Source organism: Daldinia childiae, assembly GCF_008694065.1.
Source record: "Daldinia childiae strain JS-1345 chromosome Unknown Scaffold2, whole genome shotgun sequence".
Lineage (NCBI taxonomy): Eukaryota > Fungi > Ascomycota > Sordariomycetes > Xylariales > Hypoxylaceae > Daldinia > Daldinia childiae.
The window spans coordinates 4,972,786-4,987,627 of NW_022984643.1; the positions used below are offsets into that span (position 1 = coordinate 4,972,786).

General features: G+C 45.1%; 3 protein-coding genes across 3 annotated transcripts; 1 reads left to right on the forward strand and 2 right to left on the reverse strand.

Annotated features, from left to right (window-relative positions):
• Nucleotides 1-1,065: 1,065 nt before the first annotated feature.
• Nucleotides 1,066-3,846, forward strand: GL218_02249 (Caltractin; the record flags this gene model as incomplete). Its single annotated transcript, XM_033578751.1, has 4 exons — nt 1,066-1,167; nt 1,284-2,609; nt 3,180-3,373; nt 3,468-3,846. 4 exons carry the CDS (start codon nt 1,066-1,068, stop codon nt 3,844-3,846), a joined length of 2,001 nt encoding a protein of 666 aa, XP_033438470.1.
• A 1,070-nt stretch (nt 3,847-4,916) lies between these two features.
• On the reverse strand, nt 4,917-5,757 carry GL218_02250 (Eukaryotic translation initiation factor 4E type 3; the record flags this gene model as incomplete). The annotated part of the gene is made up of 2 exons (XM_033578752.1): nt 4,917-5,514; nt 5,582-5,757. The coding sequence occupies 2 exons, from the start codon at nt 5,755-5,757 to the stop codon at nt 4,917-4,919; spliced, it is 774 nt and encodes a 257-aa protein (XP_033439422.1).
• Nucleotides 5,758-9,940: 4,183 nt separating this feature from the next.
• GL218_02251 (MYND-type zinc finger protein samB) lies at nt 9,941-11,104 on the reverse strand (the record flags this gene model as incomplete). The annotated part of the gene is made up of 1 exon (XM_033578753.1): nt 9,941-11,104. One exon carries the CDS (start codon nt 11,102-11,104, stop codon nt 9,941-9,943), a length of 1,164 nt encoding a protein of 387 aa, XP_033439421.1.
• Between the last annotated feature and the right edge of the window lie 3,738 nt (nt 11,105-14,842).

A 14,842-nucleotide genomic window follows, 5' to 3' on the forward strand; every position in this document is an offset into this window, starting at 1 on the left:
TTCACAAGCAATGCTGGGATATTGATAGGTGCCTGCCCTGAAATCCCCTGACAGCTGAATACCCGCAACTGCGGGTCTAAACCATACATGTGCAACCTTGAGACAATCCAAGCCACAACTCCAAACCTCTTAACCATTAACTTTCCCGTAACACATACGGTAGTACCCGCCTATGCTACGCTGTCAGGTTGTGTATATAAATTTATCAGCAAATCTTATCAACGTAATAATAAGCCAATGAGCTCATATACATACCTAGGTATTCGTAAATATTCTCAAAATTGCATATATATACATACCTAGGTAATCAGCCACAAATATGCACCTATATATGGATCTAAGGTACCTAGGTAGGTACGGATATACATGTACCCGACATATTGTATGTCGCTTATCATGCAGGAACAGAGGTAGCAGTAACAAAGCGGTATCTGATTATCGGGTATCGCTTTCGCAATCGCTTCCAGCTTCCCAACGCTACACAAATCTGCATCCCCATACACTTTGAAATCGGGTGAACATGCCGTTTATTATTTATTGGGAACAACAGACCCAGTAGTTTGGTTCCGAGATTTGGCTTCGGTGTGACAGCCTTACTCTTATGAAATCTTATGAGGTTAATAGACTTATAAAAGGTCTCCTTAATCCCCCATACTCGACCTCTCTCTTTCTTCAACCCGTAATAATTTTTCGAGGACGAATGAAGTTAGCACTGGCCCACCTACACCTAGGTAAATACGACAGTAGCCACAGGCCTATGAAGATGGATTGTGGCAAACAGGCTTATCGTGCTGTGCCGTGCCGCATTTGGATCGGTCCGTTCGATCCAAATGGATTCACGCTGATGGACATTCCCCCATCTCTAGTCGGCATCGTCAGTTGAATAGCCTCGGGCTCGCAATGAATCAATTCAGGCTGGCATCATAACTACAATGAACCAGCGGGGACGCAAGACCAAGTTTAAAGATATTCTTAGTGCTAACGTGGTAGCACAAGTCATCGCAAGACTTATAACTTGCTAAGATCAGGCCTTGGCGTTCTCGAAATTACTCCAGTCTTATCGGTATGAACGACAGTAGCACGCAAGAGCACAAGCCACGCGGTCCGCGGCTCTATCATAAAAAGTCTCGTACCGGATGTACGCGATGTAAGCAGAGACGAGTCAAGGTTAGTTAAGGGGCTATGGCGCATTTCGCCTACAAAGCCATTACCCGCTTCTGGCTGAGGGGTTCTCTTGGCCACAAGTACATCCCGTAGAATATATTCCTAACTTCCCGTTGTAGTGTGATGAAATTCGACCAAGTTGCGGCTCTTGCTCAAGACATGCGGTTGAGTGCGTATATTTGACTACGAGTCAAGCGTCTTCGGTAGCCACTGGGAGATCAACGTCGGCTACCCGACATGATAGTAGGCCAATCAGCCATGCCACAGCTTCCACGGCTTCCAGTAGCAAGTTAGCATCTACTTACGACGTCGCTTCACGCCCGTCGCCAGTGAACAGTCCTCCGGGTCTTTTCGGCAATGATATTAAGCCGGTGGTGTACTCACCAAATGGCCCAGGATTTTACTCCTCGCCGTCTTCATCTTATGTTACCCCTGCAGATGACAGCTCAGATACCGATATCAGCCTACCCGAGGGACCATGGCGACGATTCTGGGAACTACGCTTATTATACAATTACTATACGAACATGTCGCAACCGTTCTCTATACCACAAAGCCAGGAGATCGCACACATGTGGCAACACGAAATCCCCGAACTAGCCACACGCATGGCAGTTCAGCAAAATCGATCCGCCTTGCTTTACGTAATATTTGCTAACTCGGCTTTATACCTCTGGACGAAAAGCACGGATAAACAGGAGCGAATCGAACTTATGAAATTGCAACAGGTTTACCATATCATGTGTAGAGAACAGCGGCGCGATATCGATGAGTTATTGCTAGGGATGTCTAAACATGCTCTATTCGTCTGCTTCACTAGTATTCGGATGGTAGCACATTCGATAGGCCTGGTTCAAACAATGGCCGTAGATCCTTGGGAGCCCCCGGTCCAGTGGTTGCACATGGGACGAGGTTCGGGTGATATACTAAACACCGCCGAGGGGCTGGCCGATCCAGAGGACGCCCAGAGGATAGCGGCGTTTGAGAAAGGGCCACCTGATTTAAGTAATTATAAGGAGTTGATTACTTGTGATCATAGTTCGCTCGACTGGCTCCTAGAACACCCCGCCGGACCTGGATCGAATGCGGCACAAGAGGACCACGAACTAGACGATGAAAATGTGAGATGTGTATACGGAAACGCTATGTCGTACATATGCTCCGTACACAGAGCACTTGCCGACGGTGAACGAGATTTTGCTGCTATAAGGAGGTTCGGCCGCTTTGCTGTCTACGTGCCCCCGGAATTCACCAAATTCATAGAGGAAAAGAGACCGAGAGCTATGGTGATATTGGCACATTTTATGGCCTTGTGGATAGGCTTCGAACACATATGGATGATCGGCAAAGCTGGCGAGTTGCAGGTCAGGGGCATATATAAGGCTTTGCCGATAGAATGGAGCAGCAAGCTTGACGGCCTGGTTGCGAGTTTTAAACCGCCGGAAGTAGGTAGGTTAAGTTAGATCTTTACCAAGTAGCAAACCCTGGCTTGTAGAGTAAGACATAGGAACATGCTAATATGCTATTTATATAATTGCTATTACTGATATTTTAGTCGTCATATTATCAACTTATATGCTTGCCCTAGGGTATTATTTTTTACCAGCTCGTCCTCACAAGACCATTTGAAGGTGAACTCCTAGCATACTATGTATTTATGATGTGATGTCGCATAGTCTAGTAATAGAAATTCAATTTAAAGGAAAAAAGAGTTTCTAAGTTTCTATGCAATATAACTATAGTTACCTGCTCCTAAACTTCGGGCGGGCCGTACCTAACCGGAACGGCTAAATGTGGACCGGGCTGAAGCCTTACCTACCGGTTGTATAGAGCTCTACATACCTAAACTTAAGCTTCAACACCTCTAAGCTAATTCAAGATTACCTAATTCGACATCCATCTAGGTACCTATCTACCTACCATATCAGTATCAGTTTTCCCAATACGCGGGACCATGGTCAGTCATATCAAAACACACCGACCCGTTAAGCGCGATCATCAAGCTAATGACGTAGCCGCCAAAACGCAAAGCCGCAACCACCGCCGCCGCCGCCGCGCCGAAAGAGAAACAGTCCAAATTAGCTAAAGAGCACAATATCTCGGCGCGAGAGGAACGCGAGATAAAGGAGGCGTTTGCGCTGTTTGCGGAGCCGGCGGAGGGCGAGAAGGAGGGCGTCATACCGATTAAGGACGTACGGCGGGCTATGGTGTAGGTTCTCTTTCTCTTTCTTTCTAGCCTCTACATCCTACTCTACTAGGCCGTATCACCATCGTATAAGGTACAAGCTAACAGCACATCTCAGCGCCCTAGGCCTCCCCCCCAGCAAACCCGAGCTAGCCGAGTTCCTCGAGATCCTCGACCCGGAGGACGAAGGATACGCGTCGTACGAGCCGTTCGTCGCGCTATGCGCGCTGAAGTTGCACGCGCGGGAGTCCGGGCCCGCGGCGGAAGAAGTCGACGAGGCATTTCGGTTGTTTACCGGGGGTGGGAATGGTGCGGGTGCGGATGAGGTGTTGACGTTGTCGCATCTTCGCCGCGTCGCTATGACGCTCAAGCAGGACGTCGATGACCAGTTACTTAAGGACATGATTCTGGAGGCGAACGGGGGAGCGGGAGTGGGTAAGGGCGTGGGGAGGGCCGAGTTTGAGGAGGTTATGAGGCGCGCGGGGGCGTGGAAGTGAGGGCGTGCGTGTTTCGCGGAATGGAAGTGAGATTTTGTTAGGGACACAGACGGGATGGGATGTGTGAGTGAATGAATTGGTGGGCGCCTATAAACACCTTTCGTAAGATTCCGATGGGATATGTGCATTTATCATTTTTATGGGCGGAAATTGGGAAATGGACATCCGCTCACCAACTTACGAACTTGGCAGCAAGGTAAGCATATCCCGTGCGAGGCTTCTCTGTTTCTATTTTTGCTAACGGCGGTGGATAAGGCAGTAATAGAATGTACGATAGGAGATAAGGCAAATGGGCCAAAAGTTCGTTAATAAAGTTCAGCCAGCAGTGGGTTTTTAGGCATTTGACGGAAAGGTTCAGGAGCTGTGGGTTCCCCCTAAAGATGCTGTTATAAAAGAGTATATCTAGGTAGTTACCTCTATTAAACTACAAGTTATGTCATCTAGCACCTTATTTCACACAACAGGCTACTGTTTATTCTAGCATATTAAACTTCTAATGAGATAAGTGACATGTTATAGAATTGCTTCGGCATGTACATACATCTATCACCAAACCACCGAGTCTAACTAAGCCTTTGCCTTTGAAAGACTGATAGGTATTCTTCCAAATCAACAATAGTATCATAATGAATTTACTAGAGTACAGCAACACTATAATAAAGAAAGGGCTATTCAAATTACCAAAAACTAGATGTATTCTCGGTGTGATAGAGTCTATTATATTTATATATCGAGACCACATACCTGCACTTATGCTCGAGTTACAACAGGACAATGGAACCCAAAGTCCTATTGCAAGTCTAGCCCATGAAATTGTCACTCTTGTATGTAGCATCCATATTTCCAAGAGATTTCAACAATTGTAATCTACTTATATCCACTGTAAACGCCAAAAATGCAGCCCCTCGTACGATCAATGGGAAAACAAGATGGCTTGTATCACGGAGGTGAACCGTCTAATATCCGCAAAATGTGCGTACATGAGTCTCGCAGACTGTACATTAGCAGAAGTCCAAAAACTCGCTAATGCTTTCCTTTCTCGTATGCCATGTGCTATGTTAAGTTGACATTTACTCCGATGGAGGGGCCTCGGTAGCAGCGCTCTTAGCTGCGGCCGCCTCCAGGGTCTTCTTTTGCGAGTCTATGACTGCCTTAAGCTCGGGAGGCGGGTTGAAACCGGGGTGGTCCGAGTGCTTCTTGTAGAAGTAGTTATCGGACTTCGGCGTTAGCTCAGGAGGTAAGTCGTCTAAGACAGCTTGTAGTAGATTATCAATGGACTTTTGCTTAGACGCGTCGCGGTGCCAGATGGAAACCAGGTGCGAGTTGAAACGCACGGAGAGGCCAACACCACAGATCTGGTCGCCTTCCTCCAAAACCTCTTGTAGCTTTTCGCCGATGGCCATCAGCTGGATGCGGGTCCAAAAGTCGGGGCCGGAACTTTTAGGCACGCGAAAGGTCCAACTACCACCCAGCACGTTACGGCGATCCTCCCAAATAGGTTTGAAACCGCTCTTGAACAAGTAGATAGACTCGCGCATCTTTATCTGGTCTACTGGGGTATTGTTGTTGTATCGCCAAAAGTCTTGGACCGACTCGATCTGGGTTCCTAGCTGTTCTAGCGATGCCTGGTAGTTGGCATCGTCTTCCTTCTTTTGATCTTTAGCTTGTCTAGACGAAAACACTAACGTTAGAAAAAATATCTATTAAATGAGCGTGCATCATATTAATATCTTACCTATCAAAATAGACGTTCCAGTAATGCTGGGTGGGCAGAGGGCGCATGGTCTTGAACAAGTTGCGCTTAGCATCGTCTCGCTGCTCGGCGGGCGAGCTGACATTCGGCGAGTTCGCATCGGTGCTCTGTGAGAGGGAGGAAAGCCCTCTGGTAAACAAACTCGGTCGCGTAGCCATGATGACTACAGGTTAATGTTTTGTTAGCTTGTAGACACAAGAGTAAAATGTGAATAAAGCCCCTATCTTTGTTAGAGGAGGGGTTGGAGAAGCTTCAACGGCGGTGATGATAGTGGGGTTCAACGCTGCCAAGACTTTTTGTTCCTGGTCGTAACACCGTAACACCGTAGCAGCATGTTCTTGCTAACAACTAGTTGGCTTTAAATAGATGCTACGGTTACACAACTACACCTACATCTGCAGCCTCACAGGGGAAATGGACACTTACAATCAGAAGATGTAATATACCTTAGATAAGTAAGTACTTCTTGAATAGATAAAGACACGACTTATATATTACTCTCGGCAGACAACTAAACACTGTCAAAAAGAAAGAGTAGGTAAAAAGAAAGAAAAAAAAGAGTAAGAGGAGTAAAAATAAGTCGATAGGTAGTTAACTAAAATATTAAAAGTCCCCAAACCATGGCTAACGTGATAACCAAATGACCCTTTCAGCTATAGGGTACGGAACAGCCAATACAGTACTTAATATGAATCAAGGGGTTGCTATTGGTTCTGAAACCGACACGGCTGGGTTTCAAGAGCCGCAATTCGTATGATCGCTAGCACGCTGTCCGACCGCACTTACCAATAGTATCAATTACATGACTGCAGTTGCCCAATACATATAGGAGAATTGAAGAAAGTGCATCTACGAGTTCCAGATATGATACCTAATAGGTACATCTAACTGAGCTGAATGAATTACTAACGCTAGCGAGAACTAAACTCAGCCTCGCCTTATCTTAAACATCCGCCCCTGTTCCAAACCTGCACTGCCAATAACGCCTCGGCTTTTAATAACCAAGACATTCGCATATGCCCTTATTAAAGATTAGAGTAGACACATATTTCAAATAACGCAACGAGCCAGCCATCCAGATCTATATGTATAGGTCTAATGGGCAGCTTATACACGCCTGCTCAGAAACATCTCGTATGGTTGAGTATCATGTAAATTATAGGGGTTCACTACAATGATCATTTCGCTATTTTCTCTGAGTAATGCCAGTAAAAGTAGGATCGCTTATAAACTCAATGGCTATGAAATGTCTATATATGATTAGTATCAGGTTATTATCTAACTAATTGAGAGTTAAATATAACTACTGGAAAAGTCTACCCCTTTGGCTATCCCATAACCGCCTATCTGCGTCTACTGCAGTTCTTCTCTTAACCTAAATAATTATACCACATAGTTCTACTGTATCTAATGTAAAGTAAGCTTGAAGATAGTATTTGCAATTCTAATAATCTCTTCCCCTTAGTCTTGTTGGCCTATTAACAAGCCGCATAGTAATACTGCTCTAATACTAAACGAACTTGTATACATACGTATTACATTATCACACTCTCTATAATTATAAAATTAATAGATGGGGGGAATATCCCATATAGTTACCATAAGCACATTTCCCTATGCCTCTGTATATATAAAAAGGCTATAATAGTATTTATCGCCTCAGTCGCTCGCCAATATCATACAACTCACGTCATTAACAACAGCTTATTAAAACCAAGCCTACGATTTCAGCTAATAAACCTAATAGTGGTATACACCAATGAATATCGGTTGTACTTTAACCTAGATGCCCTTCGTACTTGGTCTTTATATGTTTATAGGCGTATATCGTATATCTTGTACAATACACACACATTTCAATATAGAACATTCATAGTTGAAAAACTTTAACTAATTAATACGTTCCTAGTGTCTCTCTAAGCCTATCTTCTAGCTCTGATATACATAACCAGTATAACAAGACTAGATCCAGAAGACTTTACTCGCCTCGAGGTCATTGGATATTAGTAGGCTCGGCCCTCAGGGTTCCTAATACGCAATCAAACTTTCGAGACATCATCATCAACGGCCATCAAGGTATCCAGCATTTACGGACAACAATATTATTACACTTATACCCAACATTTATCCGCTTACAAAAACGCCTCCTTTTGAGGCATTGGCTAACCAGCTACCAGCCTATGAGTTAAGGGGGCTTAGATGCATTAGGTAGTTTACCTAGGTACTCAACAACCAAAAGGACAGTCACATACCAAGGGAGTCTTCCTACACTACTCACTTAGCTAAACCATAACTACCGGCCCCCGCTAGAAAAAATCCTACAGTTCACGAAAAGGGGCAGTCTACTATACACATAGAAGTAAATCTGATATCAAAATAACGATAGTAATAATAACAAGTCAACCAAGATCCTTATTAAGGATCGGCTAAGCTTGATTATAGTATATATGTCGCATTAATGGCATTAGATAGATATATTTGGATGCCGTATGCTCTGAGCATAGTCTGTTTATACATATATTATATTCACCGCGGTTTTTAGCCGCCGCGCGCCTGACTTAATATTCACTGGTCTTATTTAACGTTTAGTTAAGTAATGATATTTAGCTCTAATAGCACAGAGTGAACAAACTAGCTCCCCTCAGCTGTCATAGCAATTTACGAATACAAGCATCATATCACCACACGGTAACCTTGTTCATTTGATTTTAGTTTGAAATTTTTGAATTGGTTTCATTGATCTTCTTGTAGTTATGATAAAGATACAAATCGTAGAATTCGGGGGATTGGCAAGTAGACCTGCCGTGCAGCAACTATTCGTAGACTCCTATCAGGTTTATGTCTGTTCCTCGGATCGGCTTTTCCTCGAGTGACCTTAATAACGCCCCCCATCTCGGCTGAGTACCCTGCCGAATGACTTCCTCCCCAGACCTGCGGAGGACGATGGAAGACTGTCCTCTTCGTTTCGCCTCGATCGCCACCGGCTGTTGCCCTTATATAAAAACAATGGAACCAAACGACCTCAAAGGAGATCGAGACGACCCCGACGGCTGGGCCGTCAACGGTTTAGAATGACACTTTTTTCCGGTGAACCTGTTGGGACCCCATAAACTAATGAAATGAAGTGTACGAGCAATGCAAAACTGCCAAAACGGCTTGCTCGATGGCATGGATAAGTGAACGGCTATTAAATCTAGGCCCTGTTCTCGCCAATAGCGAACCAAGGGGGCTAGACTTAATCAACGCCACACAGTCACCATGATGCTGGTCAAAACTTATGAGGCGGTCGTCAAAGCCTAAATAGGCTTTACGATGGGACCGCCACGCCCAATTGACCTCAAATGCGATGAGATTTCGAGAAAAAAGGGGAGGGGGCTGCATTTCGTAATAATCCGTCCAATAGCAGCCAGTGACAAAGGAGAGCCATAATGCTGAGCAAAATCAGTGGTATCAGAGCGCAGACGCCATGTTGGTGCTATGCTTGCTTTCGCGATGCAATTCAAGTCATGAATCAAATCGATCAAGTAGAACATTTATGCTGAGAAAACGCCATGTGAAATGTAATGACGTGAGATGTGGATATGGAATAGAAAGGCATGATCATTGCGAAGTGGCAACACACCAGTGACGGTGGAATGCCCAAGCACTCTTTTGGCACTCCTTGCTGCAGTACTTCGTTCGACGGCATCGCCGGCACTTAGCAAACTGCCGCGTGTATTCCTCCCATTTACCGCACTGGTAGTATGCACATTGTCGAATGCCACCTCGGGTATCGTCCTTGCGGCAGAGGTTACGCATCACGACCCCAGCCCAATATTGCATATCGGTACTGTGATACCGTACTGTGAACTTCTCGACCAATGGGAATATGTTGAAATCGTTTGGAAGGAGATATTCTTCCTCATATTCTTGCTGTCCCAATGATTCTGCCGTTATGTTATCACCGTCAAGTAATTGCAACTCCTTCCCTATTTGAAGCCGCGGCACCAGGTGACTCTGTTGGAAATATGACCTCAAATTGCAGTACTTTGAAACGTATGCCAGAAGTTGGAGAGACATTAATACATCTTCCTCTCTGGGCATCGCTGCTAGCATCTGCGGGTTCGGAGGGACTGGGCGATCCAAGAGGTATCGTGGTACACTTGCATGGTTAGGAAGAGATGGTTGCGGAGTAGGCACAATGGGGCGGTTGGGAGAGAGACCCATTGCCGGTCCGGGAGTCGGCGTGTTATTTGGGAGACTGCCGTCTAGAGGGGTTCGATGCGTGATGTTGAAGGTTCCTGCGTCTGGGATCTCGGAGACGGTCGGCGTTGTCAAGTCGAGGCAGCACCAGCTAGAGTACTAATCGCCTTCTTCCATAGCAATGTCCTGGAAACCAACCGAAGGCTGGATGTCAGCAGTACCAGACATCTCGGCATCTTGAGACTCGTCTGATTGCACACTATCAGTTGCATTCAAATCATCCGCATCCGTGGTCGAGTTCTGATGACGTATGGAAGGGCGTCGTCTAGATCGGCCATTTGGTACTAGTTCTGAGGTAGGTCTAACCGCCGGCGAGTGGGTTTGAGGCGGAGGTAAAGGAGTGGTAGGCGAAGTAGGCTGCGATGGTAGGCCAGGGTGAAAAACTGGTACCATTGATGGTAGTCGGTCGATGTCTCGAACAGGACGAATGAAACCATCAACCGCCTCCATAGTCGGGACCGCACTCACCAAGGGCTGGATCACCTGTCGCGACGGTGATATAATGTTCGGCCGACTTTCTTGTCTGTGATGATGATGATGGTGGTGGTGGTGGTGATGATGGTGATGATGACGGTGGTTAGGGAAAGCAGAACGATCTGGAGGAGAGGTTATAGGGAATGATGGGATAGCTGGAGCAACCTCAGTAGTAGCCTGCTCAGCTGCAGCCGCAGCCGACGTGCTCGCAAAAGAAGCCGCTGCAACATCGATAGACGGCGGTGGAGCATTCCGATGGAGGAAAGTCCTTTGGTCGAGGTCTAAACGACTAGACCGGTTTGCGAAAGATGATTTAAATGGCGGCTCCCGATGGCTATGACTCCGGTGTCGCTGCTGGTGGTCAGCTATCTGTTTCTGCTTAGCCTCTTCTGCCTTTTCGCGGCACTTTTCGATAACCTTAATATAGTTATCAAGTATAGTCGCGATAACGGGAACCATATCAGCCTCGACCACCCGAGTCCTCACATTCTCAGTTCCTCTAACTCCTATGTTGACTACACACTGGAAGGCTAGATTCCACTTCCACATATCCATCATATCTTTGCTCCGTCCCTGTTTCAATATGCATACCAGCCTCTCGATCCCTCCGTCGACGGTTAGGATATCCCGAATGCGAGCCGAAGAAGTCGTAAGATAAGCGAGATGATTGAGGGAGTTGATGAGGGGGAGAGTGGAAGTGCAATCAAGTGCCCGGCGGTCGTATAAGGCGGTGGTGATGCCCACCGACGCCTTATTGACGTTGGGGATGCTGAAGTTAACTTCTCTCATGTTGAGCGATATAGAATTTCAAGAATGATGATGATATCGGCAGAATTGAAGAAGGGTGGTGCTGTAGGATGGTACAGAAACGCCGATATGTGGGTATTATGGCTGGAAGCGGCGGTTGCGTCCTTGGAAATGACCCTTCTATATACGAAACGCAGACCACCTCTTCAATGGGTCGAAATGGACGCGTAGAATGTAATGCGGGAAGTTAATGCAAAGTACGGAAAAGTGCCAAGTTCAGTTCTTTCTGTACTTGGGCAGCAGAATTTGGAAACTGATGTCCTTGAAAAATGCGTAATAAGAAAATCAAAGTCTCTTCTGCTGGCGCAATTGTCAATGGGCTGACAGAACAATAGAAATCGAGATGTAATTTGTTTCAACGATGGGGTTAAGGCGTCGGTCGGATACGTTTCTAGGATTTGCGGCAGGTATAAAGGACGAAAATAAGAAGATACGATTAATTGGGAAATGAATTCGGACGTTCGATCGTGACTCGACTGTCGAAGTTGGTCAAATGCCTCAGACCGCTGTATTTCTTAGGCAGTATTAGATCGTTCCGTGACGGACAATGTAAAACAAGTTGGAGGCCCGAATCTCCAGCGCGGCGGACTCTATGAAAAGACGGATGTCTCCATCCAGATCGAAAGATAGGATTAGAGACGAAACGAAGAGGAAAAGAGAAAAGAATCGCGGCGTTTAGGAAAGAGGGCAGCGACTCGATTCAGGCGTTATGAGATGGTTGGATGGTTGGTGTATCGGTGGGAAAAGATGGCTACACTACCTGAACTAGGGGGGAGAATTTTAGAGTTGGTAATAAAGGGAAATGGTTCCGCTCCGGGTGCAAGTTTGTTGCAAGAGAAAAAAAAAAGAGGCGAGAGGCGACCGGGTCTGCCAAGTTAGGTAGGCTGGTAGGGGCTGCCCACTGCAGCTGCCACAAGACGAACCAGGGTTCAAACGCTGTCAAGTGCTGCCGAAGAAGTCGACTTCCAATTTTTTTCTGCTAGGCTGTTTGTAATGTACAAAGTAGAGCTCACTTGGAACTGCAGGCACGCTAATGTCCTTAAATTCTATTACGGTAACTTATCCACTGATCCGGTCTGGGCTGGCCGCTAAGATTAGCATATACCTGACTTGCATACTTTACATGATGCCACAACCTGCCATAATCACACTTCTTTAGTAGGTCTGTACCAAATATTGTGCCAAATTTTTTTTTTCCAGAGTGTTGGGTCGAGACTCGAGTAGTATTGCGGCGAACCCGACATGACATAATTCTATAAGACACAGACTCACTCATATACATATACATATGGAGAGTAGTCAAGTAGCTTTACATATACTAAAGAACAGTTCCTCTTAATGAATCGGTTCACGATCAAAAGTCTCCACGTTTCTTTGAATCTGGGGTCCTTTGTTCTTAATTTTGAACTGAACCGCATTATTATCACAACAGGCAATAGACGGCGAGCTAGGTACCTAGCTACCCTTGTTTTCTAGGTACGTGTTCCACTGGAGCGGGAGTGCTAATATTTAAACACAGGTACCCGTTAAGGAAATCTGATATAACGAACGACACTCGCTTTGACTCTTATAAAATTCAACTCAATTAATCAAGCCGAAATTTATAAAGTAAGAATGACATGATAAAAATGTCTAGATGCTTTTATTACGATCTATAATATTCCATAAGATCACGGTACAATATGAGATATCTTTAATCCACTATTAAAGACTCAAGGGTATAACCACTATTGGTGGACACTGGCGATATCCGACAAATTACCATCAAGACTAAAGACTAGAGAGCTCCTATACGTGCCAGCTACCAGGTATGTTTCGCATACAGTTGCACGAATGAACCATATGTTGTTTTTCGAAACTACCTACTATACATTTTTCTAACTGGAGGAAAGTGTACCGCGATAAGCGGCCTTTTCTCAATTATGCCGTCGTGGCGAAAATCTCGAATTTACAATAGCATCTGTAATTCAGCACGTGCAAATCCAAAACCACCCAACACATCACGTTACGGCCTAAGCTCTGTAATATTTTTTTTTTTTTCGAAACAGCGGCCGGCTATAAGCGTATACGGGTGTATTCGCATCTCCAACCTTAAATGACGAATAACTACTATTTTAGTTTAAAGAATTCAACTCATCTCATGAGTAGCAAGATTCATCCGATAGAAACATATCAGTTTATGGCGTTCTACGTGAAAATCAAGCTTAAACGTTAGGGAGGTAGTTCAGATGCAGGGACTACTACAGTTGACTTGTCGCTCGCCGAGCCCGTCCCCGCTCGGAGAATCCTCCACGATTAGGGACCGGAGACAAGACACGGCCGAGAAAGGAGGTTGGCAGTTTCTCTATTGGGTTTGCATCGTAGACACCTTGCTTATATTAGGTAGTAATAAGCCGCTAGTATTCTGAAATGGTCTGTGTGTTTTTGTAATGAAGCCGTGTCCGCGCTGGCGGGTTCTTACCTATGATTTCCGACTAATTACGGTCTACGTATTCACTATATATTACCTAGTGTAGAGCAAACATTCGGTTTGTTCTGTGCGTGGTCATTTCTTGCTGCTATCGCGCTGGCACGCTCAAGCTTTTAAAGCATGGTCTCTTGTCTTGGCTTCCCCGACCTCGCCCACTAAATAAAGGATTTGCAATTTCCTTACCTACTTTCTGCTTATGATATGCACTCGTATCATACGATCGTCGACTATACTTATATGTATAACTAGTTGGTTCAAAGAGACCTTGATTTTAAAGAGTGAAATGTAAAATATGAAACTTCGAGCAGTATTCCCCCCTATTCCCCTCATGGTCGTACGTAGCTACATAACTAGTAGGGAGGCGAGTTATTCTTATGTGGTAGTACGAACTGGGAAGACAAAAGGGAGGAGGCATACATAGTACATAGTCTAGAGCATCTAGGGTTGCATCTTAACACATACTACTGTATGCGCGTGGCATCGCGTCACAAATTGGGCCTTGGCACGGACTTAATACCTGTCGTTCAGCCCCAGGTCATTTATAAAAAAGTACAACCAGGGTTTTTTCCGTTGGGAGATTGAGATTTGAATAGCAAACGGCGCATGTCTCCTTTTTCATCGGCGTTGGCGTCTTTAATACTATCTGTAGTTATATAACTATAACTATAGTTTGTCTTAATAATAGTTTATTGACGATTCAATATTGGTTTGTTGTCTTAGAGGACCGTGTGTCTCCCCATAGATTCGGTACCTGCATACTAAAAGGCAGTCGTGTGGGTAAGGGGTGTATAAGCAATTAAGTTCAATATGACGGAACGTCCGTTATTAAAAATACCGGCTCAGCCCGAATCCCGAAAGCTTCCCTTTTACATACTCGCATAGGTATCACGCATCATTATGGATCCATCGAGTCAGTAATGTTTCTACATCTACCTCCTATTACCAGGTAGTATTTTTTTAAATTCGGTTAGAATGCACTAATAAGCCATCGTATCCACGTTTAAAGTAACGGCTTATTGAGATCGATTATTGCTCACGTGGCTCAAGTTGCCTCACCCATACATACATACATAGAGTAATCATCCTTGTATAGAAACGCCCGAACTACCAACATACAAAAATACGTAATACCTATGCCGCAGAAGAGTTCAATTCAACGACTTTGAACAGAAGAATTCTCCTAATGGTCCATTTAACGCTCGTCAGTAAATACGGTAGATCTCAGAGCGCCGTAGTGGATAGCCCCCCTT